This window comes from Heterobasidion irregulare (genome assembly GCF_000320585.1).
Source record: "Heterobasidion irregulare TC 32-1 unplaced genomic scaffold scaffold_01, whole genome shotgun sequence".
NCBI classification, from domain to species: domain Eukaryota; kingdom Fungi; phylum Basidiomycota; class Agaricomycetes; order Russulales; family Bondarzewiaceae; genus Heterobasidion; species Heterobasidion irregulare.
Window position 1 is genome coordinate 916,563 of NW_009258197.1, and position 23,099 is coordinate 939,661.

A 23,099-nucleotide genomic window follows, 5' to 3' on the forward strand; every position below is an offset into this window, starting at 1 on the left:
AGGCGATCAACTCCCACCTCTACCTCCTTCGGCGCCCCCGACACCGAAGAAATATGAACCTGAGGCAACTGTCCGCCATGGACTTGAGAAGAGTAGCAAGAGAGATGCTCCTCGAGAGCCGACAGATGAGTACGACGACTTTGAGGACGGTGATCTAGAGACTGCGCAAGACGACGATTTGCCGGATACAACTATGCTCGACTCTGTCGTCTTACCAGCCATCGCTTCGGTAAGTGGATTCCGGTGTTGATGGGAAATTCAACACTGAAATCACTTTTAGTTATTTCCTCGTGTATCTACCCAGGAGGCGCGTGTTGCACTTAGTGCACTTCAGCGAGCGTTCACGGAAGCCGAACGCACAATTCCTGGCGTTACAATGGAGCTGGTAAACGAGATCGTCGATTCGGTGGAGCATGTGGAGGACGAACGATGAGCAGTGTGCGATCGATAAACGAAGTGAACTCAGGACGGTATGCCTCTTTGATTGAAGAGTGTCAGTGAATCAACTTTATCTTTTTGGCTCTTGATTTGTCGGCTTAATCTCCTTTGCTATCTGTGTTGTCTTCTGCAATATTTGTCCTTTCTGCCTCCGCCCACAGCCGATCTGTCCACAACACACATATTGACTATGTCAAGTCTACCTGTGTGACTCTTCCCGCGGTGCATTTACCTCATTAGTTTCCCTCGCGTTTTGTGATTCATTATCATGTCAGAATTACCTTATAATCCGCTTTGCTCCCAACTGCCTGTATAACAATGTCCTTTGAATAAAATCAAACAATGCATATTTCCCATCCACGTCTGTATGAAGAGTGACAGACTATGATCCCTCAACGGTGCGCTTGACTGATTTTTTCCCTGTACCCTTTTTCTTGATGCGTGTGACCTTTATTGGCTCTGGGGTGCCGGTGCGAGGGATCTCATCATCTACGACGTAGAGAGGGAATGACGGTAGTGGTTGGTGAAGCACGCCGTTTGGCGTAATAGACCTGGAAGGTTTCTGTGATATGGGTAGAGATGCCGGAAGAGGGACACCTTCAGGCATCTCGCCATCTCTGTCAACGACAATCAATTCGGACGATATAGGTGTGGCAGGCTTTCGAAGCAGGCTTGGTACTTTGAAGTCATCTGGAAGCGAGCGGAACTTAAGGTTTGGACTTCCGGTATACAGTTTCAGTGGACGCACCTTGTGGCATCGGCGGCATATCATTCAGATGGACGACAGGTATTGAATCAACATCATCGACGTTTGGAGAATGTCGGTCGTCTTTGATATAGTATGGGTCGTCTCGCTGTCGCTCTAAGCGAAGAGTTTTTTGCTGATAGAGACCAGATAAGACGTGAGCGAGCAGACCTCAGAGCTGCACGACAACTCACCCTTTCCCGTTCAGCCCTTTCCTCTGATGTTTCGACTGGCACTTCAACCAGTGTATGGACTGTTCGTTCGCCCTTCTTTGCCTTCTTCTCGCCCTTCTTTGTGGCCCCGTTGGTCGCTTTGGCTTTGGCCTTTCCCTTTCCCTTTCCCTTGCTCCTCACAGGACGACTGTCTTCGTCTATGGTCTGTGCGGGTACCAATTCGGCATCTAGGTCTTTCGATGGCGGGACAATCCATGCGTCAAGGTCTAGACCCACCGGCACGGGAACTCTGGTTTGAGCGGCAGCCGCAACGGTGTTGAGATCGTATGAAGAAAACAGAGGTCGAATGAGCAAGAGACTTTTTGGGAATATGGGCTCCTGGCTTGCCACCGGATCGAATGCAGATACACTGACGTCCGTGAAGCCATGGGTACTCTCCGGTCTGGGGCGGTACACCGAAATATCGGCCCGTACGAAGACAAAAAGCTGGAGCGAGTTCGCCGCCTTGACACAGATGCTATCAATTGCAATCGAGCACTGCGTGAGAGTAGAAGACATACCCGCTCCTGTACTTCGAGACCGGAGTTTGAGGTGAAATCGCTCATGCGAGTAATTATCATATCAACCACCTCTTTTACCCTAGGCAAATCGTCATTGTCCCATCTCTGAGCTAGCTCAGCAGCCCAAAATCCGAACACTTTCAAGACCGCTTGAAGGTAGACCTCGACGATATCTGGGGCCAGGTTTGAGGTGCTATGCTGTAAGAGATATGGAAGGAGTTTGTACGGCTCGGCCAGTTCACTTGAATTGCACACACGCGCAGCTCAAACTTTGCTATGAGATGGAGGCTGATGATGAGACTCACCCACAGTATTCGCCACATATCCAAGCGGCAGCCCATAGCACTTCAGAACAGCTACCCTCTTCATTTGCATTTCTCGAGAACGTTTCGTCGCTTAGCAGCCGGACCATCAACTCCACAGCCCATCGACGGACGGCCCTCACTCTGCCCACAATGTCGACGAGTTGATCGCGAATTTGCGCACCAACATCTACGGACGCGACGTATGCGAGATCGACGAGGACAGAAAGATACCACTGGAAGTCTGTGATGTTACTGTAGGTGTCGTAGGATAGCATAGCGAGAATGCGCTGGGAGAGAATGAGGCGATAGCCTGGTGAGTGACTGGGATTTGAGGGCAACTTGGATGTCATAGACGTTCCGTTCTGTGCTAGGGATTGCGCTGCAGTTGGTAGTACTGAGGAGTCAGAGCGGACAAGATGGGAAAGTAGCTGCTGGACAATTGATTGTAGGTTCTCGCGGGTGACCTACTCATCGATTCCGCATCTTGAACTCGTAAGGATGATTTGAACAGAAATCGTACCATGGCAGATAAGAGGTCAAGAGCCCGCAGTCGAATGCTTATGTCCTGATCGTTGACGCTGGACAGAATCATATCTTGATATTGAGCCACAAGATGCGGATGCGAGGGCACAATCTTCACAAAAGCGAGAAGGGCAATATACTTCACTGTGCACGTTCATGAATGGAGGTACATCGGCAGGTAATGGAGTTTGCTCACGATTCTGGTCTGCGTCTTGTAGAAAGGCAGCCAGCTTTGTGACGCACAGCTCTGCAAGTGAGTGTCCAGATGCGCTCTGCAGCATACCTCCAACGATGCATGTGCGAACGCATTCATACAGGAGAGAGATTGCAGGCGTTGTTGAGATGAGCTCAGTTATTGGCGGTTGCAGCTTTCTGACGAGACGAGGCTCGTATGGCGATAGAAAGCCGAACTATTCTCTTTGTCAGATGAACGAATCATCATGATCGAGCAAAAACTCGCCAGTTTGATAGTCTTTATGAGCATCCAATTATTTGAGGATGTCGTAAGCAAATGGAATAGCTGCGGTGCCAAAGAGAGATAGTCTCGTGGATTTCGTCGAACGAGTTCACACAGGACATTGACTGTGGCCGCAACGACGCCTGCAATTGGTACTTCAATGACGAAGCCAGGAGATTCGAGAGACACAATCCAGTACCAGGATCCGGATCATCCAGTTTCTCCTTGAACCGAGCGATCGCAATGGGCGTGGCTTCCGGATACTTTGTAAGAACCTTGTAAACAGCAATGACCGCCCTCTTGCGTACTTGAGGTCGCGAATGATTAAGCATAGCAACCAGGTCGCGGGAGAGATCTCGAGCAAGGTCAGGAGATATGATGTGGGACAGTCCATTCAAGGTAACTGCAACGTCTGAAGGATTCGAGGTAAGGTCCTAAGCTCACGTATGAAAACTGCGAGCGAATATCGATCAGGTGAAGCTCACTTTCTTCAGCAGATTCGTCGTCAGCATTAGCACATCTGTGTCCTGCCCAAACGACTGGGTAGCGCCGAGGTAACCAACACTCTTCAGGTGATATTTGGGAGACGACATGACTTCCACGACATGGAACGAGGCCCAACTCATGTCATAACCCATCATCTGGAGCTAACACGCACGACAGTGATTAGACATATCTTGCGAGAGATCTCGGCGATACGCAGCATACGTATGTGAGCTTGAGAACTGCCCCTGCCTTCAACTCCATATCCTTGCTCTTAACTTCCCGTCGTATCTCGTCCAACGCCTGAGCAATGAACTTGGCCTCGTCCTTCTTGTTCGCTCGTAAACCACGGATGAGATCCTGGAGTGTTCGTTCCCACATGGTCTCGACGACTAAGGGGATTGAAGATAATAGATGCGCTGAGAATAGCAGGTGAGGGCAGCGAAGTATATTCGTGGTGAGCACAGACCCGCACAGACCTTGAACTGGCTTGGGGGGCGGCATGCCAGATTGTGCTGTCGGCATCGGCCGGACTATCTAACCTCCAGCGCCTAAAGTTGTCTTGAGCATGGACTCTCATCCAGGAGCACTGCGCGATCTTCTAAATGACTATGTCCTAACTCATCTCACCGTCGACCATCGCGAAGTCACAGAGGCTCTGGTATATGACGTATGTCTTCCACTCTACCTCAACACATCAATGGCTGGACAAAGGTTTTCTCAGATACTCTCAAATGCCCTCGTTCCCGTTCCGACGACCGATTCATATTTCTTCACACTACCCTCAGACCCCTTCGATGACCTTCTAAAATCTCACACATGTGGCCCTTCTCTATCACTATTCGAAGAAAAAATTGAGACAATAGTAGATAAAGGCGCTTTCAGGTTCATCCAGGAGACCTTGAACTTCCGAGGTGAAACAAAAACACAACGTTGTTGGCAGGATAATGCATTGCGTACGCCATATCTCATTCTATTTGATTGCTGTAGTGATTTCTCTTTCGAAGTCGAACTCGAGGAGACATACAGTACATCGAAGGACACAGTGCTAAGCCTGCGAGCAATCCGAGAGATGCCCAGTTCGGCACCTTCGGCTACCAAGTGTCTACCTAAAACAATTTCGGACATTATGAAGTGCTATTACATCAAAAGCGTAGCTGTCCAAGAATTCACTGACCAAGTCACATCTATTGATGATGTATTGCGAGTATATGCGGATATATGCGCTCTACATCTTCGTTCTGACACTCGCATGTTCATCCAGGGATGTTCAGCTTGAATTAGACGCAAAGACTCGAAAAGCCGCTCTCGCCCTTCTCTGTGACAATCCGTTTGCGAAGCGAATGAATAATGTCCCTCGTCAGGTTGCTCGTACCGAGCCGTGGCTTCAACCTCCATCTCCTTCATTGCCTATCATATATCCACAAACGCCTCCCCTCTTCCCCAGAGTACATGCTCCCCGTGAATTGAAGGGGAGTCATATTCAGTCTATTACTGACCTCCCTTCGGTGATGGGTTCGATGTCTGTGGACAGCGAGCCCGACATGCCTGAGCGACATATGACCATTATCAATGGATGGCGTGAGCCCTTCACTGGTCTCCCATATCAAACTCTTCCGAACGACATTTTTCGTGATAGAAACTTTCTCAAGCGTTTCACCGTCCTCAACATCATCTTCATGTGGCAGCCACAGTGAGGTGGACGAACTCTGGTTTCCTTCTTCGGAAACAGAGCCTTTGGTCATCAATGAATTAGAGGATGTCAAATTCGGTCTGTCGTTGGATTTGATCCTCTTTTGCTACTGAGACGTTTCTGAAGCTGGCTGTAGATGAAGTTCTAATGCCCCTTCGGCCAAGTCTAAGGGATACTGGCGAAATTTCAGTACCTTTTGGTGAGAGGGAAAGGTATGTATCTTATGGTCATCCGCATCGCAGTACTGATTTTCGGGCTAGTAGTCTGGCTTCGTTCCTCAAGTCGCATGTTATAGAATCCATACAACTGAAGGCCTACAAAACGTCTACAACGCCTTCGCCTTCTCCAACAAGTGGCATTGAGACTTCGATGCAAGGACACCCAGATACACCCACTAACTTTGATCCCGAAGGGCTGCTGTTCTTCTCTTCTGAACTAGACCAGGACATACGAAGACTGTATCCAACGTTGTCAAAAGGTGCATACGATATCATGTACCTGGAGCAGCTCGAAAGCTCTCACACTGATTTGATGAACGGTATGTTTCTAGTTGTATGTGCTCGCAGCAGAGCACAGTTCACTATTTTTTCTACAGTTCCTATGTTGCCACCTCCTAATGAACATAACACGCTATCCTTCCCGGAAGATTTGGCGTCTCTCGTCTGTAAAAATAAAAACAGTGGCAATAGCTCCGGCGTCCCCCCTTCAGAGTTTGGGGTCCTTCAAAAGGCAAAGGGCGTGAAATCTCTTAATATTGAATTATCATGGAGGTTTGTCTCATCCCAATCAACTGCATGATTGACTTAGCAATGCGACCGCTCGCTAGACCGTTCAAGTTTCAGTCCAAAATTCCAACGCAAGAAGAGCTGGCTGATGTCATTGCATTGCAAGATACATTCCCGCAACATGCCAATCTTGACGCTGATAATAGCCTGGTCCAACATCTCATCGAGCGGAATGAGTTCTCCGATTCACGATCAATACTTCCAAAGTTCGACGAAGCAGTCATTTGTCGAAACGCGTGTCGTGATGATAATATCTTAGTCCCAAATCAAGGCGACAACGAGGATGGCTTGGGAGTCATTTTCAATTGGGAGGAGAGGCGGAGGCTGGTGCGCCTAAGCAACGAACGAGTCGATCAAGTCGACAACGCAAACATTGATTCTAAACCATGTATGGTATGTGCCAATTGTGAGGAGGAAGCCCGGTCAAGAAATGTTGAAGGAGCCCTTCACAATGGTCAAGAAATTCTGTATGATTTAGCTGACTACCAACAGGCTCAGGTCGACGACTCTGAGATAGCGATGAACTTCTCTTACGATAACAATAATTCGCTTTGTAGGGAGGCTGACATTTCCAGCGGTCCCCTCCCTTGTGAACACAACCACAGCGCGCCTTTACATGTTATCCTGGACGAGGTTGAAGATCTGTTCGTTTCTAGCCTCGACGACTGGAATACAGGGCTAGAAGCTCCAGCCGGATCCTTTATTCCCTTGACGCAGGAGTCCTCAAGACCTTTCGAAGCCGATGCTGCTACTTTCCAGTGCGAGCCCTTGTCGACTCAGGATGCCGATCCCTCTGGAAATGATTGGTTTGCTGAATCGACCTCTTCAAATCTCCTGGCTAGTTCTATTCCTAGCGACGGCACATCCTCGGTCTCGAATGTTGACCCTATCAGATCCACAATGATGCCTCATCCCGAAATGCTGGACAACGCTCTTACTGCGGGTCTCGTACACTCTCGCAGGGAGTCTGCAAGACAATCTCTAGCGGATTTCATGAAGCTGAGAGCTAAAGCTCAGGACGACTTGCCTGATTTTGTTGCTGACCTCCCTTCTGATGAAATTGATCCTGAGACTGTACTTGAGAATATTGATTCACCGCCTATCTGTACTGTGCCGCAGGAAGTTATCGACCGTCACACGCTTTGTCTCACTCCGGAGTCGGCTCTGCCTAGCATCTCGCATCGTTACTTAGCATCGATTGAGTTTATCCAAAAACGACAAATCGCTTTGGCCCTCTGTTCTTCGAAACTCAAAGTGGAACTAATCGAACGGGATGCTCTTGATGGCGCGGACCTCATCCTCGACTATGACACCGCAGTGCTTTTCTTTTCTCTGTTCGCTCTTCCCTCTCAGCTTTCTGCGCTTCAATCTCGGTTGGAATTTCTATCTTGGCGGTATCTATATGTTCTCGTCGTCCTTGAAGCATACACACCCTCCCTTTCTTACAGGTCAGGTGATGTTGGACGTTTGGTACCTCTTGCGTTCACTCCCCCCGTTCTGAAGGCGATCAAGAAACTGCGCCGAGACTTGGCTATCGCGGAGGGATATTTTACAAAATGTCCCGACTCGGAGATCCAGTTTGCTTTCGCTCTCTCCGTCGACGAGGCTGCTATGTATAGCAGAATGTTTGGTGATTATGCTGCACAGAGATCCGTGCCAGAAATCTGGGGCGAGCGTCTCTGGCTGGACGAAGTTGTAGAGGTAAGACCACCTTTTCTATTACAGTAGCACAGAAGGTAGACATACACCTCTTGGATCCAGGGAGAAAAAGAGCTAATCAATGCCGATGGCATGAACGCATTCACTTCTGCCATGATTTTGTCGCAACTTCCTTTGAACGCGTTTCTAGAGATGAGTCCGGAGGAAAGGACCAATGCCTTCGCGCAATCGATGGGGCAAGACAGGATTGCAAGCGCTTTCTCACTTATTGATTGTTGATCATGCTTTGACGCTCCATTATAATCCCCAGGTCAAGTTCAACGAGTACATCGCTTCTCGCTACGATATCATCCGCTCGACGACGACTTCTCCCAGTCCCATGGATGTCTCTGCTGATGCTTGAAAACTCAGGAAGTACTAGTTGAAACCGGTAATTCTCGTGTGTAGTGTACTCTAATGACTCATATACATGCTCCGAGTATCTTACTAATGCCTAAAGAAAAAAAAACTTGGGGATGTAGCGTATGTCGAGACATCCTTTAATCTGCTCTTCTTTGTACTTTTGGGACCAAGTACCAGAACACACCTTGACCCCCGAGCAAAGCCAGGATGATTGGCTCGACGACCCAAATTCCTTTCTTTGAGCTCACAAGTCCGACCACTAGGGGAAAGAGTGCGCTGCCGCTTTGTCCTACCGAGCTGATGAGCAAGAATGCATCGGCATGCATCGGACGCGGTAAGAGGCGTCCGCCAGTCGTGATGGCAGCTGCGTAGAAAGTTGAAATGGCGAGCCCGACGAGCGCAGTGGCTAGTGCTGTCGATGCGAGAACGGGTACAGCCCATGCGACAGCCTCAAGAACAATAGCGAGAAAAATATAGATAAAAACGGCACGGCGCTCCCCTAGAAGAATGCTCAGAGTCGGAAGGACAATGCGTCCGATTGCAATGCCTGAAAGTTACGTCCCTGAGTGGAGTGCAGCCTAAGACGAGCCGAAGGCTCACCGAGATAGAAACTTGAAGCAACCCACGATGCTCCTTCAGGCGTCCCTTTTCGGACCTCTAGAACATATGAAACTATCCAGCCGCCACTGTAGAGTAGTATGTTGTAATTAATTAGGTCTTCAAAGAGATAAGATCACCTCTCACATCGAGTCTTCGGCCCTACAAACAGATGCACAATCAGAAACACTCACAGCTCCCCGAAAAGAGTAGTTGCTAAGCTTACCCGATGTAGAGCATCAAGAATATCGCGAGTGTCCAAACGGTACGGCTCTTCAGTGTATCACGCATCGTAGCTGAGCCTTGCAAGGTCAATGTATCGGCAGGATTTGATGACAGAGAGTCTAGATTCCTAAATGCAAACCACACCAGGGCGAACACTGGGACGTTCATCCCAACATTTGTGAGATAGAAGAAATGATACTAGGAAGGGTAGCGATGTCGGAACATTCTCACGAAAGATACGAGGAATAACCGTACTGGAATGCCGCGAGTTACCATGGCCGTAGCCACGAGGGGGCTCGCAAAGGCACCAAGACCGAACATTCCATGAAGAAACCCAGTGTATAGCAGCGGCTTTTTCAAGAGGGTAAAGTATGCGTTACACAGCCCTAACTAAGTGATGTTTGATGATTTGATCAGGTGGGAGTGAAGAAGAGAAGTGTGATCGACGAACTTGTGTCGCAAATGCAATACCAATAATCCAGAATCCAAAGCACATCAAGCCAAAACTGGCTTGTTGAGAGGCGTTGATAACATTCTGATGATGGGAGCACCTCAGCGAGACTTTGGTAGAAGAGCAAAGATTGTTTGCTGACTCCTATCAGCTCTATAGCAACCGCGGCTAATAGAGCACCTCCGAACCCAATTTTTCGTGATAAGACACCTCCCCCCGCAGCAGCAGCTACGTAACCCATGAACGTGGAGACAAAAAGGATGGCAACGCGCGCATAGCCAATGCCAAATGCTCTCTCGATTGAGGGAATAAGAGCTCCTGTAGCACCACCACTGTGATCGCCATAAAATACGTCAAAATCAGGTCAGTGTAAAACAAGGTGAGTACGAACGGGCACTCACTTCCAGCCCGCGAGAAACAAGGTTACGAAGGACGCAAACATGCGAAAACGACGAAGGCCTCTGCTTTCGGATAGCAGCTCAACTACGGGTGTTATAGCTAGCGCAGACGACACGATGGGGGGAGGATATGCCGCCTCCACGTTAACTACATAAACCACACCTTGCACCTGTTCTGCTGCTCCATTCGCAATCCGCGCCTCATCGGTTGCGGAGTCGAGTTTATCGCCAGCAGGAGTCGCGGGACCTACAGCAGTGAAGTCTGAGTCATGTCGCTCCGTTTGAGGGCGACTCAGACGCTCCTGTAAGCCTGGCCTCTCCGACTGGGGCTCTATTGCCGAAGAAAACTCGACTGGGGATTCGACGGCTACAGACATGTTCTGATGAGTGAAATATGGGACTCCTGGTGAAGGGCCGCAGGAATTGATGGGGGATAGGACAAGCTGTCATCAGCATAAGTAGTCAAGCAAACAAAGTGCGATTGGTGGCAGTTTGCGGTTTCAGTCATTTGATGCAGCACAAAGACCCAGTAAAGACCCCTGCCGTGTTTAGGTGATAAATTATTTTGATTCTATTATGCCAGAACATAAGCATATTTCTCTATGTAAGCGAGTCGCTTCTTGCGTGATGTGTCATTAGCTCATGTCGTGAGGTACACCCCTTGAAGGAATAGCAAAATCCTCCACTCTTTACCGTTTTGCATAGCGAAGGAAGCGGGACGCAACTGGACGGGATGGATTTGTCAGTGACGATGTCATTGTACAGTTCAGGATGTCGACTAAACTTACTGATGGTAACGATGAAGTTGAATACTACCCAGACAAGTCACGTTAAGTACGATACGTAGGAAGGGTAAGAAGAAACGGACACGCACCAAAGAACGCTAAGATGATGAAGGCATCTCTCCACCTGTTTTCGAATCGAATATTCAAGGGAAGGAAGAACTCATCTCCAACCTTAACCAACGTTCAGCGCTCTCCAAATGCGCCGAAAGTACAGGCTACTTACAGAGTATTGACAGTAACGGCACGCCGTGGTATCGTTGGGATTGTCCAGATAACCACCAAATGCGCTGACAAAACTGCTAGCCCATGCTTGGCATGTCTGACTAGAAGGGGGGTTGAACACGACAAATTCATCGAGCTTACACCTAATCATCAGACCGCTACAAAGAACGATGCATTAGCGAGAGAACACTAGATCATTTACACAACTGGCTTACTGGAGCTCCGTGGATAACATAGCAGATAGCAAGCGCGTAAAGGGGTTGAGCTCGTACAACCATGACTTCCAAAAATGAGCTAAAATTCAGATGAGTGAGTGTTGTGGACGGAAGGCACGAAAATACTTGCAGAGGACGGGGTATTGAATGACCACTCCACAGAAGGTACTGAGCACGACCATGATGAACGGGTTAAAGAGCACAGCAACTTGAACGCTAGGGGTGATAGCAGCAATAACTTGGCCTAGAGAGACACCGAACAGCTCCGTGAACAGGATCACAAGTAACTGGAACCCAGTGCCTGCGGTCCCCGCCGCTCCCTGACCAAAGCCTTGTGGGTATACCTGGGATGTTGATGAGCAGAAGCTTCAGTCGCAAAAGATTTTTGACTGACCATGAGTGCCCAGTACACGATGGCACATAGCACTGAGTATGGAATTTCGCCGAGAAGCTGTGCGATGGCAAATACTTCTGGAGAGTAGATCCTACTGGAAGACTCTGGAACAATGTCAGAAAGGGATTGGTAAAGTGAAATATCGCATACCTCGAATGAAGATACCTGGATCATATCGCTCGTCAGTTGAAACCCAGCCATCCAGACATAAACTGGACATACGTCTGTTTTCGATGAACTTTGGTTCTATCTGATTCATCAACACTGCTGGAAGAATGGTTGCCCAGAAACTATCGCCGTATGCTCTGTTCAGCGAGCATAATCGTAAGTACAGAGCTGGAGGACTCACATGGAGAACGTCCGGTATTGTAAATCACGCTGGCTGTGACCAAGCTGGAGGAAGGGCAAGGACACGAACAGCGAAATGAAGATATGAACGAAGAGGCGAGTGAACACGTAGTCGGGCGAGCGCCAGAGGGCATACATATTGCGCTTGGTGACAATCATAAGTTGGTGCAGGAAAGGAGTGGCGTCTGCAGAGGATTTCAGCCAAGGGTATCAGAGGGCCCAAGGGACAAACTCACAGGTGGAGCTCTTGACTTTGTCGATATCAGTGCGCACTTGTCCGATACGCTTGATGGCATTGATTTCTTCTCGAACGCGCTTGCACTCAGGCGAATCTAGCCAAACATCCTTCCAGTCACGATCCCCAAGCCGAGGTGAGATACCAGCTCCTATGGCATCCAGCATATACTCTGCAGGGTTCACATTGGATGGGCATTCAGCTCCATGGCGCGCTAGATACTCCCGGAGGACGCCAGAGTCCGCCCCAATATCGCCGAAGTAGACGGTGTGCCCACCACGTTCGAGCAACAGTAGACGATCAAAGCTCTCGAAAAGCAAGGACGATGGCTGATGGATGGTGCAAAGGATCGCTTGACCTTGGCTAGCCAGCTTTCGAAGAAAGCGTACTAAATTCCATGCGCTCTGCGCATCCAGACCAGAAGTTGGTTCATCCAAGAATAGGAGCAACTCAGGTTTGCTGGCAAGTTCAACACCAATTGTCAGCCTAAGGTCCGTAAGCAAGACAGGTGAGACACGTTGTAACCGGAGACGATAAACATCCATATTTACCGCTTTCGAGCTTCAACATCAAGCCCATCGACAATAGCATCAGCAATATCGTGGAGCTCCAGAAGTTCGATCATATCCTCGACGTATGCGTCCTTCTCTTCCTTCGATACTTCAGCCGGCTGTCGCAAGTATGCTGAGAAACGCATCGCCTCCCGAATTGTGGCGGTTCCTTCGTGGACATCCATTTGTTCAGCATATGCGGTTCCTCGAGCGAAATCGGATGTCAAAGGGCGTCCTTCTACGAGCACATCACCAGTCACGATGCCGATATTCTTCCTCCCCGCGAGCACATCGAGACAGGTCGTCTTGCCGGCGCCTGACGCACCCATAAGAGCCGTGAGCGTACCGGGTTTGACGTAGCCGTAGACTTCATTGAGTAGCTGAAGCTGGCCATTAGGTACGGGCACATGATAGTTTAGGCGCTCCCAAGTGAAGGTCTTGCGATCAGCATAGGCGGTACTGCGAGGAACACGGTGAGATTTGAATAGACGAAGAAGGGCATGGATGTCTCACAAATCTCTCTCTTCGGTATCTTCCATTGCCTGAGCTTTCTCAGTTTCGGCGAGTTCTAGGCGGTGAGACTTCCGTTCTCGAAGCGTAGCATTCAGCTGTTTGGTCTCTGCGTTCTCTTTTGCAAACAAACGGAAAGAAGCGCCTCCCGTACGTTTCTACAAGCAACATGAGATAGCAACGCAAGAGAGAAAGCCACACTTACCGGGAAATAATCCAGCGCGATGATCTGTGTCGCCTGGAAGAATAAAATCCAACCCACAAGGACAAGGAAATCCCGACGCCAGATGTCATGAATGTTCAGGTCATAGCCAGCAGAGATATAGGACCGGCCCGGGACAGTGTTCGAACCCGGGGCGGAGCCAAACAATGTGCAGATTTGATTGGGGCCAAGGCCGTCACTGGTCCCCATCGTGAATAAGTGCTAAATAAAGTAAGCGAGAGATACCTACGGGTACACGTTCATACCAGGACCATTTCTTGGAACGACATAATCGCCATCGCAAGTGAACTATAAAACAATTGAGCAGCAGTTTATTCGAGAACACTATGAAGACACATACATTAAGACGGCCGAATTCATTCCCCATCAAGCCACCGTACGCTAAAGCACCGTGTATAGTCCGATGTCAATCAATGTCAATGATATTTGAGATGCGTTACTTACCATAGGACATAGGGTTGAGGTAGTACTAGAGACGAAAGTCAACGTGGGGAAGAACAAAAATAAGACCAGAATGTCGACAACTTACGATCCAGAATAACCAGCGTTTCATCTCGTTGACAGGGATCATGTAACCCACGTAAAGGATCAAGTTAGGAATGAAGAACGATGACAAGCGGAAGGCGCTGTCATAGTTAGAACAAAAGAGGCCAAAAGTACGGAAGAAGCCTTGGATGGCTAGGAAAGCGATGTAATTAAACAAGTGGAAGATCCAGAAGGCTCCACCCGAGCGATATAAGTGGGCCATGAAGTAGACGATGATGTCGTACAAGAACAACCGAACAGCCGAAAAAGGCATATCCGCGAGGGTGTTAGCCAAGGCAATGGCAGAAGGCCGATATAAGCTATAGCTTGTCTGCTTGTTTAAGATGGCGCGGCCGCTGACTTGTACAGCGAGCTGTGACAACTAATCAGTGAGATATATACAATCTAGGTGGGACGAAGCTGACCTCTCCAAATGCATCCAAACAGCTCACCAGCATAGCGGTAAAGAGAACACTTCCACGAGTAAACGCACCGTCCGAAGTCGGTGGTCTGTTCAAAAATGCAGCGCCGATAACAATGGCCAATATCTAAACAAGTCCGTGGACACATCTTTAGCTTGCCGACTTCACCGAAGGGGAAGATTTTTTACCGTGCTCAAGGAGAAACTTGTGATGAGTTGAAAACGATCTTGCAACCGCATTTGGAACTGTCTGCGCGCAAGGGCTAGTACCTGTCCGATATATCCAAGGGTGTATGGGCTCTTTTTGGAGACACCTTTTTTCTTGTCGGAGGCTACGGCTTGTTTGAACGCCTCTTGATCGGCTTTCTCCGTTTCCATTATTAATTTGTATTTCTCCAAGGAGTCAAGCATATTGTCGGCGAGGGTCGAATCGAGGAACGCCTGCTCTAGGGCGGTCGGATTGCTAGGGACGTCGATAGCTGAGTGTCCTGTGGCAAACTGACGCTCATTGGGATCCGTGCATCCCGTAAGATAGTCAGCTGTGCTTTGGCGAGGAAGAGACTTGTACCCCAGGTTTTGGAAGTAAGTACGGGCCTCTGAGGGGGGGCCAAAATAGACCTGACGACCTTCATCAAGGACCATAACCTTATCGAAAAGGTTGTATATCCCTTCGCCAGCTTGGTACCTACGCGGAAATTGGAGATCATTGAGTGATGAAACAAACCTTGACAACACACTTACAGAGTAACGAAAGTCGTCTGGCCGAGAACATCAGTCATCACTCTAAGGCTTTTTACGTAGTCAAGAGCTGTCGACGCATCAAGACCTCGGGTCGAATTATCCCAACACTGAACACGCGCCCTCGTGGCCATCATCTCAGCAATGCTGACACGCTTGCGCTCTCCGCCTGAAACTCCTCGCACGAATTCGTTGCCGACAAGGGTCTGAGCAGTGTGTGAGATATTGAGCATCTTGAGCAGCATGCTTTGAACTTGTTCGTTGAATGCCTTGCGCGAAACGCCTGGAATGCGTCCATGAGGACCAGGCGTCTTGGTAGAGAGAGCGAAATCAATCGTCTGTTGTACAGTCAAGGTCGCGATATGAATGTCGTCTGCACGTAGTCAAGATCAGTATTGTTGACGTGTCTCAAAGTCATATACTGACCTTCGGGGTTGTAGACAACCTCTCCTTTGTAGATCTTAGCCATCTCGGTCGCATCAATTTCAGCGTAACGAACGTCACCGGATACGGAGGCATACTCTCCTCGCTGGTTTGCAATAGCTTTGAGAAAGGTCGAACAGCCAGACCCGGGACAGCCTAAAACGAGACACATTTCACCGGGCTTCATGATGCCCGAAGATCTGATGTGTATAATCATCAAATGCGGGACAAAAACAACGCATAGATCATAACGAACTTGTGCAAGATAGTTGTGGTTTCCTCTTGCTTCTTGGGCAAAGCTTTGGCGATAAAGTTCCATATCCAGAGGATGACGGTCATCCAACTCTGAGCAACAGCAACTGAACCATGGCACATGAGCAAAGGGCAAGAGATGGAAAGATTTCAATGAAATCATGCGCACTGTCGAAAGTTCGGATATACGCCTAGAATCGATTGAGTTCGGCAGTACACTCGAGGAAGTGCCATGCACTCACCTTGAAGCCCATACCACCATTGACCTCGACAGACAAACCCTCCCAGGTAACACCCACGTGCTTGTGTTTAATCCCAGCAGCTTGGTTCGCGTCATTGGACGAGGTGAGGTATTCCCTCAGGTCGAAGGGCTCCTCGGGATTCGCCAAAGAGCCTTTTTCTATATCACCTTTCTCGAAATCACTGTTCTGGACATTTGTGGGTGTCTTTGCAGACTGCATGGAGAGCTGGCGAGATAATGCATTGAATTCTGCCTCCGCCTCGACGACATTGACCTGGTCTCTGGTCGTAAAGCCATCTTGCACGTCGATGGCCTTGTCGCCCACAGAGGACAGAGGGAGGTCACGTAAAGTCGGTTCTGCACTCATCTGTGAGGCACAGAAAAAGCAGACGAAGCGAACGAGCGGGTGGAGCGGAAAACGCTGCAGGCATTCCCTGGCTTCGAAGCTGCCTTTATAGCGCCCTAATCGGAGCCACGATCTGGGAAATGCTGCTGACAGATGAGAGGAAAGGGTTTGGTTGGTCATCACAATCTCATTTTTCAGCCGAAGTTGACTCGTCCGCTCGGTCGGTAGCGGGAATGGAATAGCAATACCCTCTGTCGTCGCCTATGCATCTTCATGTGCACGATAGCCACAAGATGACTCCACTGATGCAAGTTTGGGAACCCCTCCCAGTTCCTCGGAGCCGCTCGGTACAGCGTCAGACGTCAAGGACAGATGATCCATTTGCCCCAGCATTTTCTTGACTTATCGTGAGCATTAACCATGAATTGTAGTATTTTTGAATGGGACTATAAGATCTAGATTCAATTCGACCGGGGAGACGATGTGGGTCTTGATGAGTAACTTATAAGTATTTCACCGTGGTGGACCCACCTGGAAACTCGCGAGTCTCTGCCCTCCCATCGTTCATAGACACCCTCATTCGAGTCACTATCCTGACACAAAGGTGCGGAGGACATGTGCTTGTCTAGCCAGCTATCCATCGTTGAAAACTATTGCCCAGAGACGTATTGGCGTCGATACTTGGTACACGGCACGATGAAGGTAAACGGGGCAAATCGTCGTTTCTCTATTTTAAGTTATTACTAAGGGGCCGATGGCTTGGCCATGCATGGCCACCCAATAGGCCACTTATCAATTGCAAGGTGGCGCACAATTCGACAATTAACACAATACACTTGCTCAGGTTCACAATCATCTACTCGTCAGTCATCATCTCACTCAGCCGGGCTTGATTTACTATCAAATCGTGGTGCATTTATAATCGAAACATTAGAAGTACCAGCGGGGAATCGTGGGAAGAAGCTAGATCGAGATCTTCGTTTCTTTTTGAGCTACAATGCGCGACACAGGTAATTAGCATTGCTAACGAATGCTTGGGACAAACTCCATACCCATAGTGATCCGGTCACCAAGCGATAGTGCTATACCCTGAGTCTTGCTGCGTATACGCACATGGCCGGTGATAGTGCCAGCCTCGGTCCGTTCAATGCTCAGATTCGCAAGAGCATCCTCGCCTATGATAGTCAACGCATGTCTCAATGAAGTACCCGTCACCGCGAAAGGGCTCTATGCACGTACCGAAAAGGCTTCGGGCATACAAGTTGGCCGACAAAAAATCGGAGTCGCCCGACATCGCACCATCAGGTGTCAAGCACGACATGTTTGTCGAGCTCATGATGTGCTTGAGATAATCCCGAGGATCCCTATACGGCGAAATTGGTAAGACCTTGTCTTCCAAGGGTTTGACAGCACGTACGACATAGTGGTGGACACGTTCACTCGGTTTTCCCATTCGAACTCTGTCCACATGCTACGAAACTGTGAATGATGATACATGAATGCGTTTTGAAGAGTTTCACAAGAGACGAACCTGAGCCTCAGTACAATGAGCAGGCTTGATGTAATCCATAATATCGATATGAATGTCGTTGAGGATCACCGCCTGCTCGGAAAGGTTTGGTCCTTCCCATAGTATGCTACCGAAGATGACGCCTGTCTCTGTTGATGAAACTTTGATAGTCGCCTTGATACTCTGGAAGCCATGAGGTGCGATGGTGTGCACAGATGGCCTCTCAACTAGCTTCAAATCACCAAGCGTAGCAAAGTCCAAGCAAAGATTTTGGAGAGTGTCGGCAGTTTGATTGACAAGGAGCACGTCTGCAAGTAAATATTTCAAACAGTGTTTCGATGAACATTGGACGGTAACTTACCAAGCATGATATCGAAACCATGAACCTTGACATATGCTTCCGCATAAATTGGGTCCGAAAACCCTGATGGAAAATATTCAAAGATATAAATAGAACAAGTGACGGGTCAAACTGACCTGTGAGCTGGGAGATGCGACTAAGGTTTGAAATGAAATCCTCATGTACTTCGCCAGCACCTGTTGCACGACCCACATCTTCGTCGTACTGTACATAAAGGATGAATGACGTGCGATCACACTGGGAGGATCGGGATATCGCACATCTATCACGTCGTCTGCAGCCTTCTTTGAGAACTGGCGGAATGTCAGCAGATCGTCGACCTGAATAGAGCTCTCCTTCGTGGCTTCTAGTTCTCTCTTCTCCGCTGCCTTTTTCTGCAAGACTCGCTTCTCGGTAAACCGACCCAGCGCTTCAAATGGAGCTTACGAACCTCTTGTGCCGCGACCATTTTAGAGTATGCCGCCTTGGTGTCTGTGAGGAAGATTTCGTTCATAGTCGACTTGCTCTCCAGGCCACTCAAGGTCTGTATGCAGTTTAAGATGCGCTCATTGGAGTCCTCGTCGATAGGCACAGTCACAAATTTCGACTGCCCGACCCGAATGATGGAGGTCATTATGAGCATTGCCTGTGCATACGCGTTGAATAAAATGAAACAATGAGCCAAGCGATCCAAGAAATAGCAGAGGTTATTTTAATGACCTCTGCGCGAAGAGCGTTCGATTTGCGGTTGTTTCCCGAAATCTCGGAGAACCGCAAGACCAGCTTTGTCAATGCTGAGGACAGCACAGAGCCTGTGAAGAAATCTCCACCGAGGATGAGCGCTGATTGTGTGTTCAAAGTAGGTCAGTACGCTGCATCTCGTGTCGTGATTACGAACGCACTCCGCAATGGGGGCTTGGCAGCCGACTTGACAGCTTCCAATCGCGAGGCAGACAGGCTGGTATAGGCTGTCTCTGTGGCATACGTTCCATCTGCGAGGACCTTCGGCCGCCCACCAGAGGATGCTGCCTCCTTCTTGCCCACCTCGTCCTTTGTCTCTTCCTGTTCTGGATTCGTAGCGTCCAGCAGTCGCTGTTCTGACGCCAGAATGGGGACCTCGCCAATGACCTTGCGTACTTCTTGGAACGCTTCAAGAATCTCTGGAGCGTTCTCGACGTATTCACCAAGGATCCAAAGGACGCCACGGAACACTTTTCCGGACTTCACATCGGACAGTGTTTGGATGAGATGTTCCGTGATGGACGAGCGAAGCGCGGGGAATTTCTCCACGACCTCTCTACACGACTGAGATCAGTTCGAATCATCAAGATAACAGTGAAGAAAATCTGACCGAACAAATGCGACAACATCCAGTGCCGAAGGATTATTAGAGTCACCCAGGAACTCCATGAGAGCGTGCACAACACTAGCTGCAACTTCCGAGAATTTGACTGCGCAAACATGAATAGACTGAATAAGGAGTTGGCGGTACTCTGGTGCCTGTGACGATGTCAGAAGGACCTGGTCGTCATAAAGTACGTTGACTTTACCTTATCGAATTCCTGATCCTGAGTCTTCTGAAGCTGCTTCTTGAGAAACATGACGACATCCTCGACATTACGACTCGAAGTCATGCTGAGAGCAATGCTGATGGCTTTCCGACGAACTTCAATATCAGCACTGCATATAATTCAGTTAAAAGATATACCGCCTTCAATCATTTATCTGGTACCTTGACAGGACCTGTAGAACGTCCATGATGAGGCCATCGAGGACATGCCCATGCTTTGATCGAAGAACATCTAGTCGATCTAGAACGATGAGCTTGACATTGTTGTCCGACTCTTTAACGACAATGTTGATTAGTGTAGAGGCAGCAGCTGTCACGTCGTTTGTTAGGACGTATTGAAAACAAAGGTCCAATATCATCCCACCTTTGACAGCGGCAGCATTTTGCGTCAGACTGGTCAAAGTGGTGGCGGCCTCATACTTGACCGCATATGATGACGAGTTGAGGAGTTCAAAGATACAGCGAATCCATCTTGCCTGTAACAAGGCAATTATTGAACGATGACGAGTATCGCAGAAGCGACACTCACTCTATGCGCCGAGTCTGCTTTGCAATCCAATCTCACAACGTCAATAATGGCCATCTGCAGCAGCTCGTCGAGGCTTCCAATCTGATCGTACACTTGCAAGACGTACTCCACAGCCTTCGGCATTGCGCAGTTGGCCAAGAACACAAACGCATTGCGCTTGCATGTCGCGTCAGACTCGGCGGCGAGGAAAGTTTGCATGAGTTCTGGCGCGTCAGGAATAAGGTGCTCAAACTCGCGGTAAATTGTGTAGACCGCGAAGACCGCGTTCTTGCGAACATAAGAGTGTCGATGCTCGAGACATGAGCGGCAGAGTGGAATGAGAGGTTCGAGGAGTTCCTGATCCTTCGAGATCTTCTGGAGGAATCGGAGAGTCGCACCGCGGATGTACTCGTTAGGATGTTGCTGAAGGAGCGGTATTACTATTAATTGTGACACTGCAGACGCGCAAAACTCACCAAGTCATTTCGAATGGCATTCCTACAGGGAGTTAGGGCCCGGCAGAACCACAGATAGAAGATTACATACACGACTAGGATCATTTCCTGCTTCAGCTTTCCGTTATCGTCATACTTTGGACACACTTCCCAGTAGAAGTGCAAGAGTTTCTTGAGTTGCTTGTTCCGCGAAGGCATGATGTATTGAATTATAGGCATGAGCAATGTCGGCTACTCTCGTATTGCATATGCATCAAAATGTCAGTCAGAACATAAGTTTAGCAAACCAATCTGCTTGCCTGAGGATTTCCATTAATCGTAGAGACTATGATCTTACGCAACGTGTCGAGCTTGACATCGTCCGTGCCCTTCTGAAGCGCGGTCCGCAAGTCCTGAGTTGATGGAGATTCCGAGCTGTCCTCGTAAACCACGGTGTAGCAAAATGCTTCTTGGTTCGACATGTCCGGGACGAGGCGGAGGTAAAGAATGGATGTTGACGCTGTTACAACCACGACGACTGGCAGAGTATATTAGAAGGGTTCCCACGTGGTCTTGCCTAATTCTGGTATGCCGTCGGTGCGCTCGTTGACCTGAACGTGCAGCCTCAGATCTCAGAACCGAACCTCTACAATCCACGCTGCGGCATGTCTACCCCACAAGTCCCTGAGGATCAACTTATTGACCTTCTTCTGCATCTCAAAGTAAGGCACGGATTGTTCCAAAGCGCGAGTGTGTATTTGAGAAAATGAGCGCGTATAGAAGACGCCTCCGGACCAAGCGCGTACCATTCTCAACTCGCAGCCCCAGATTGCATATGCGCTCATCACCCTCATGACGAAAATAAATGCAATCAATGGAGAGGTGACCCAGGTATGAGCCGGCCCATCCATCCTATTTCCTGATCTGGATCCTCAAGATTTTCTCTCAGAAAACACTTGCAACATTCGGGACCTTACAGAATGGAGTATCCCCGCCAGCTTCAGTCCAAGCTGCTGCAATCCCACCTCACATGACCCCACAACCAAGCCGTGGAGGCACTCCTTTATACCCAACGCCTCCGCCTATATCTTATCCTGCTCAAGCGGCCCCGTCCAATTTCCTCGTATATCCTACTGGAGGAATGCCACAACCGCAACCAAATGCATACGGCGCCCCATCTCAGGCCTATGCAGCACCTCAACCCACAGTACCCGCAATACCAGATGCATTGGCCGCCATGCCAGAAGAACAGAGAGTGAGCACATAATGCCAAAAGCTCTCATCATTTCAGGCTCTCATACGTCTTGAAGGCTATGATCATGAGCGTTATTTCCATGACCCAGGACCAAATCAATCGGTTACCTCCGGCCGAGCGTGCTAGCGTCATTCAGTTGGTATGGATTTTCTCCAACATCGTAACAGGAGTACACGCTCACCATTCCTTGTAGCGTACCTCCCTTGGTGTATCATGATGTTCTCACCCACGTCTGTCTCCATGTTTCTGGGCCTTTCTCTCTCGCTTCATCTCATTTTAGCTGCAGGCTGTCTCTTTCTAGAGCGATGAGTAATTTACATGGCTGCGACCAACGTTTAATCAACAGATACGCCTTTCGCACGCAATTCAGTCTTGGCCTGCGTTATTTCCTATTCAAAATACACGTATATGAGCAACTACTATGGAGTGCTGAAAAGTCGTTCTTCGTACAGTGAGCAGTTCCGTATACGCATCTGTACATTCTTGAAAGGTGTATAGCCCGTGACCCAGAGACCCAAGGCTGTATGACCCAAATGAGACGAGCAACCACCAGGGCAACTGAGTGGGATGATAGAATTGGCATGCAGGGGTTAGCCATAGTGTTGCTACAACCGTCGGTGATAGCACACACCACAAGTAAGACCTGATCCGAGACTTCTTGATGGACGAAAGGTACCGGGATGTAGGACAGAAATGCGAGGATATAAAGAATGAGTACTACGCTAGACCAGATAGCGACGCGTCCTGCTCGTGTCATGTTGAGGAAACTTTGCTGAGGATGTCTGTACAAGGCGGTCTTGAGATGCGTTGGCTCAATAGATGTGGGAATCGCTGAATCAGCAGGAGTCTAGATCTAAGTGGTGATTCTGCGTTTGTTGCCAGGTCTTTTCCAAACTCTCTCCTCCATCCATTTCTTCGAAGCCATCGCGAGGCCAAGCGACGCAGAAGAGATGCCTCCTCCTCATCTCCAAAACATTTCCTCAGCTCGCGCATACTCGGGCAATAACCAGGCTCTCACTCCGCGTACACCCCATTCGCGCGCCGGTCGCGCTGAAGAGGCATTTACAGAGGTCGAGCTTGAGCAGTTCGGTGATAATGAATATCGCGCCTATTCCGACGTACAGCAACAGTCCGAACCTCTCCTCGCGTCTTCTGCAAGT

General features: G+C 49.1%; 8 protein-coding genes across 8 annotated transcripts; 3 read left to right on the top strand and 5 right to left on the bottom strand.

Moving 5' to 3' along the window:
• Positions 1 to 112: 112 nt before the first annotated feature.
• HETIRDRAFT_307158 (uncharacterized protein) lies at positions 113 to 433 on the top strand (the record flags this gene model as incomplete). The annotated part of the gene is made up of 2 exons (XM_009542453.1): positions 113 to 229; positions 305 to 433. Coding segments are annotated over 2 exons (246 nt in total), but the record flags the coding sequence as incomplete, so codon positions are not given.
• A 387-nt stretch (positions 434 to 820) lies between these two features.
• Positions 821 to 4,208, bottom strand: HETIRDRAFT_166278 (uncharacterized protein; the record flags this gene model as incomplete). The annotated part of the gene is made up of 12 exons (XM_009542454.1): positions 821 to 1,128; positions 1,187 to 1,319; positions 1,378 to 1,860; positions 1,917 to 2,157; positions 2,222 to 2,685; positions 2,742 to 2,887; positions 2,940 to 3,153; positions 3,204 to 3,343; positions 3,400 to 3,634; positions 3,686 to 3,847; positions 3,900 to 4,102; positions 4,163 to 4,208. The coding sequence occupies 12 exons, from the start codon at positions 4,206 to 4,208 to the stop codon at positions 821 to 823; spliced, it is 2,775 nt and encodes a 924-aa protein (XP_009540749.1).
• A 43-nt stretch (positions 4,209 to 4,251) lies between these two features.
• HETIRDRAFT_307288 (uncharacterized protein) lies at positions 4,252 to 8,099 on the top strand (the record flags this gene model as incomplete). Its single annotated transcript, XM_009542455.1, has 10 exons — positions 4,252 to 4,353; positions 4,408 to 4,639; positions 4,691 to 4,890; positions 4,958 to 5,264; positions 5,323 to 5,454; positions 5,513 to 5,588; positions 5,640 to 5,914; positions 5,972 to 6,146; positions 6,203 to 7,862; positions 7,923 to 8,099. The coding sequence occupies 10 exons, from the start codon at positions 4,252 to 4,254 to the stop codon at positions 8,097 to 8,099; spliced, it is 3,336 nt and encodes a 1,111-aa protein (XP_009540750.1).
• A 260-nt stretch (positions 8,100 to 8,359) lies between these two features.
• On the bottom strand, positions 8,360 to 10,270 carry HETIRDRAFT_99205 (major facilitator superfamily; the record flags this gene model as incomplete). The annotated part of the gene is made up of 8 exons (XM_009542456.1): positions 8,360 to 8,769; positions 8,823 to 8,908; positions 8,967 to 8,981; positions 9,046 to 9,242; positions 9,300 to 9,434; positions 9,496 to 9,579; positions 9,638 to 9,827; positions 9,897 to 10,270. 8 exons carry the CDS (start codon positions 10,268 to 10,270, stop codon positions 8,360 to 8,362), a joined length of 1,491 nt encoding a protein of 496 aa, XP_009540751.1.
• A 312-nt stretch (positions 10,271 to 10,582) lies between these two features.
• Positions 10,583 to 16,343, bottom strand: HETIRDRAFT_121347 (ABC transporter; the record flags this gene model as incomplete). Its single annotated transcript, XM_009542457.1, has 22 exons — positions 10,583 to 10,617; positions 10,682 to 10,705; positions 10,768 to 10,849; positions 10,902 to 11,058; positions 11,116 to 11,194; positions 11,246 to 11,459; positions 11,510 to 11,613; positions 11,723 to 11,799; positions 11,859 to 12,042; positions 12,094 to 12,578; positions 12,644 to 13,102; positions 13,157 to 13,311; positions 13,359 to 13,554; positions 13,606 to 13,664; positions 13,717 to 13,757; positions 13,821 to 13,845; positions 13,906 to 14,232; positions 14,375 to 14,449; positions 14,512 to 15,007; positions 15,064 to 15,371; positions 15,506 to 15,683; positions 15,976 to 16,343. 22 exons carry the CDS (start codon positions 16,341 to 16,343, stop codon positions 10,583 to 10,585), a joined length of 4,128 nt encoding a protein of 1,375 aa, XP_009540752.1.
• Positions 16,344 to 17,345: 1,002 nt separating this feature from the next.
• HETIRDRAFT_121348 (uncharacterized protein) lies at positions 17,346 to 21,166 on the bottom strand (the record flags this gene model as incomplete). Its single annotated transcript, XM_009542458.1, has 18 exons — positions 17,346 to 17,497; positions 17,562 to 17,686; positions 17,740 to 17,801; positions 17,854 to 18,140; positions 18,194 to 18,256; positions 18,310 to 18,397; positions 18,454 to 18,567; positions 18,624 to 18,818; positions 18,893 to 19,014; positions 19,075 to 19,469; positions 19,524 to 19,672; positions 19,723 to 19,852; positions 19,905 to 20,052; positions 20,107 to 20,218; positions 20,272 to 20,673; positions 20,727 to 20,748; positions 20,797 to 20,936; positions 21,005 to 21,166. 18 exons carry the CDS (start codon positions 21,164 to 21,166, stop codon positions 17,346 to 17,348), a joined length of 2,868 nt encoding a protein of 955 aa, XP_009540753.1.
• Positions 21,167 to 21,349: 183 nt separating this feature from the next.
• HETIRDRAFT_242480 (uncharacterized protein) lies at positions 21,350 to 22,078 on the top strand (the record flags this gene model as incomplete). Its single annotated transcript, XM_009542459.1, has 4 exons — positions 21,350 to 21,406; positions 21,465 to 21,575; positions 21,634 to 21,939; positions 21,995 to 22,078. Coding segments are annotated over 4 exons (558 nt in total), but the record flags the coding sequence as incomplete, so codon positions are not given.
• A 196-nt stretch (positions 22,079 to 22,274) lies between these two features.
• HETIRDRAFT_307241 (uncharacterized protein) lies at positions 22,275 to 22,696 on the bottom strand (the record flags this gene model as incomplete). The annotated part of the gene is made up of 3 exons (XM_009542460.1): positions 22,275 to 22,328; positions 22,390 to 22,497; positions 22,571 to 22,696. 3 exons carry the CDS (start codon positions 22,694 to 22,696, stop codon positions 22,275 to 22,277), a joined length of 288 nt encoding a protein of 95 aa, XP_009540755.1.
• Positions 22,697 to 23,099: the final 403 nt, after the last annotated feature.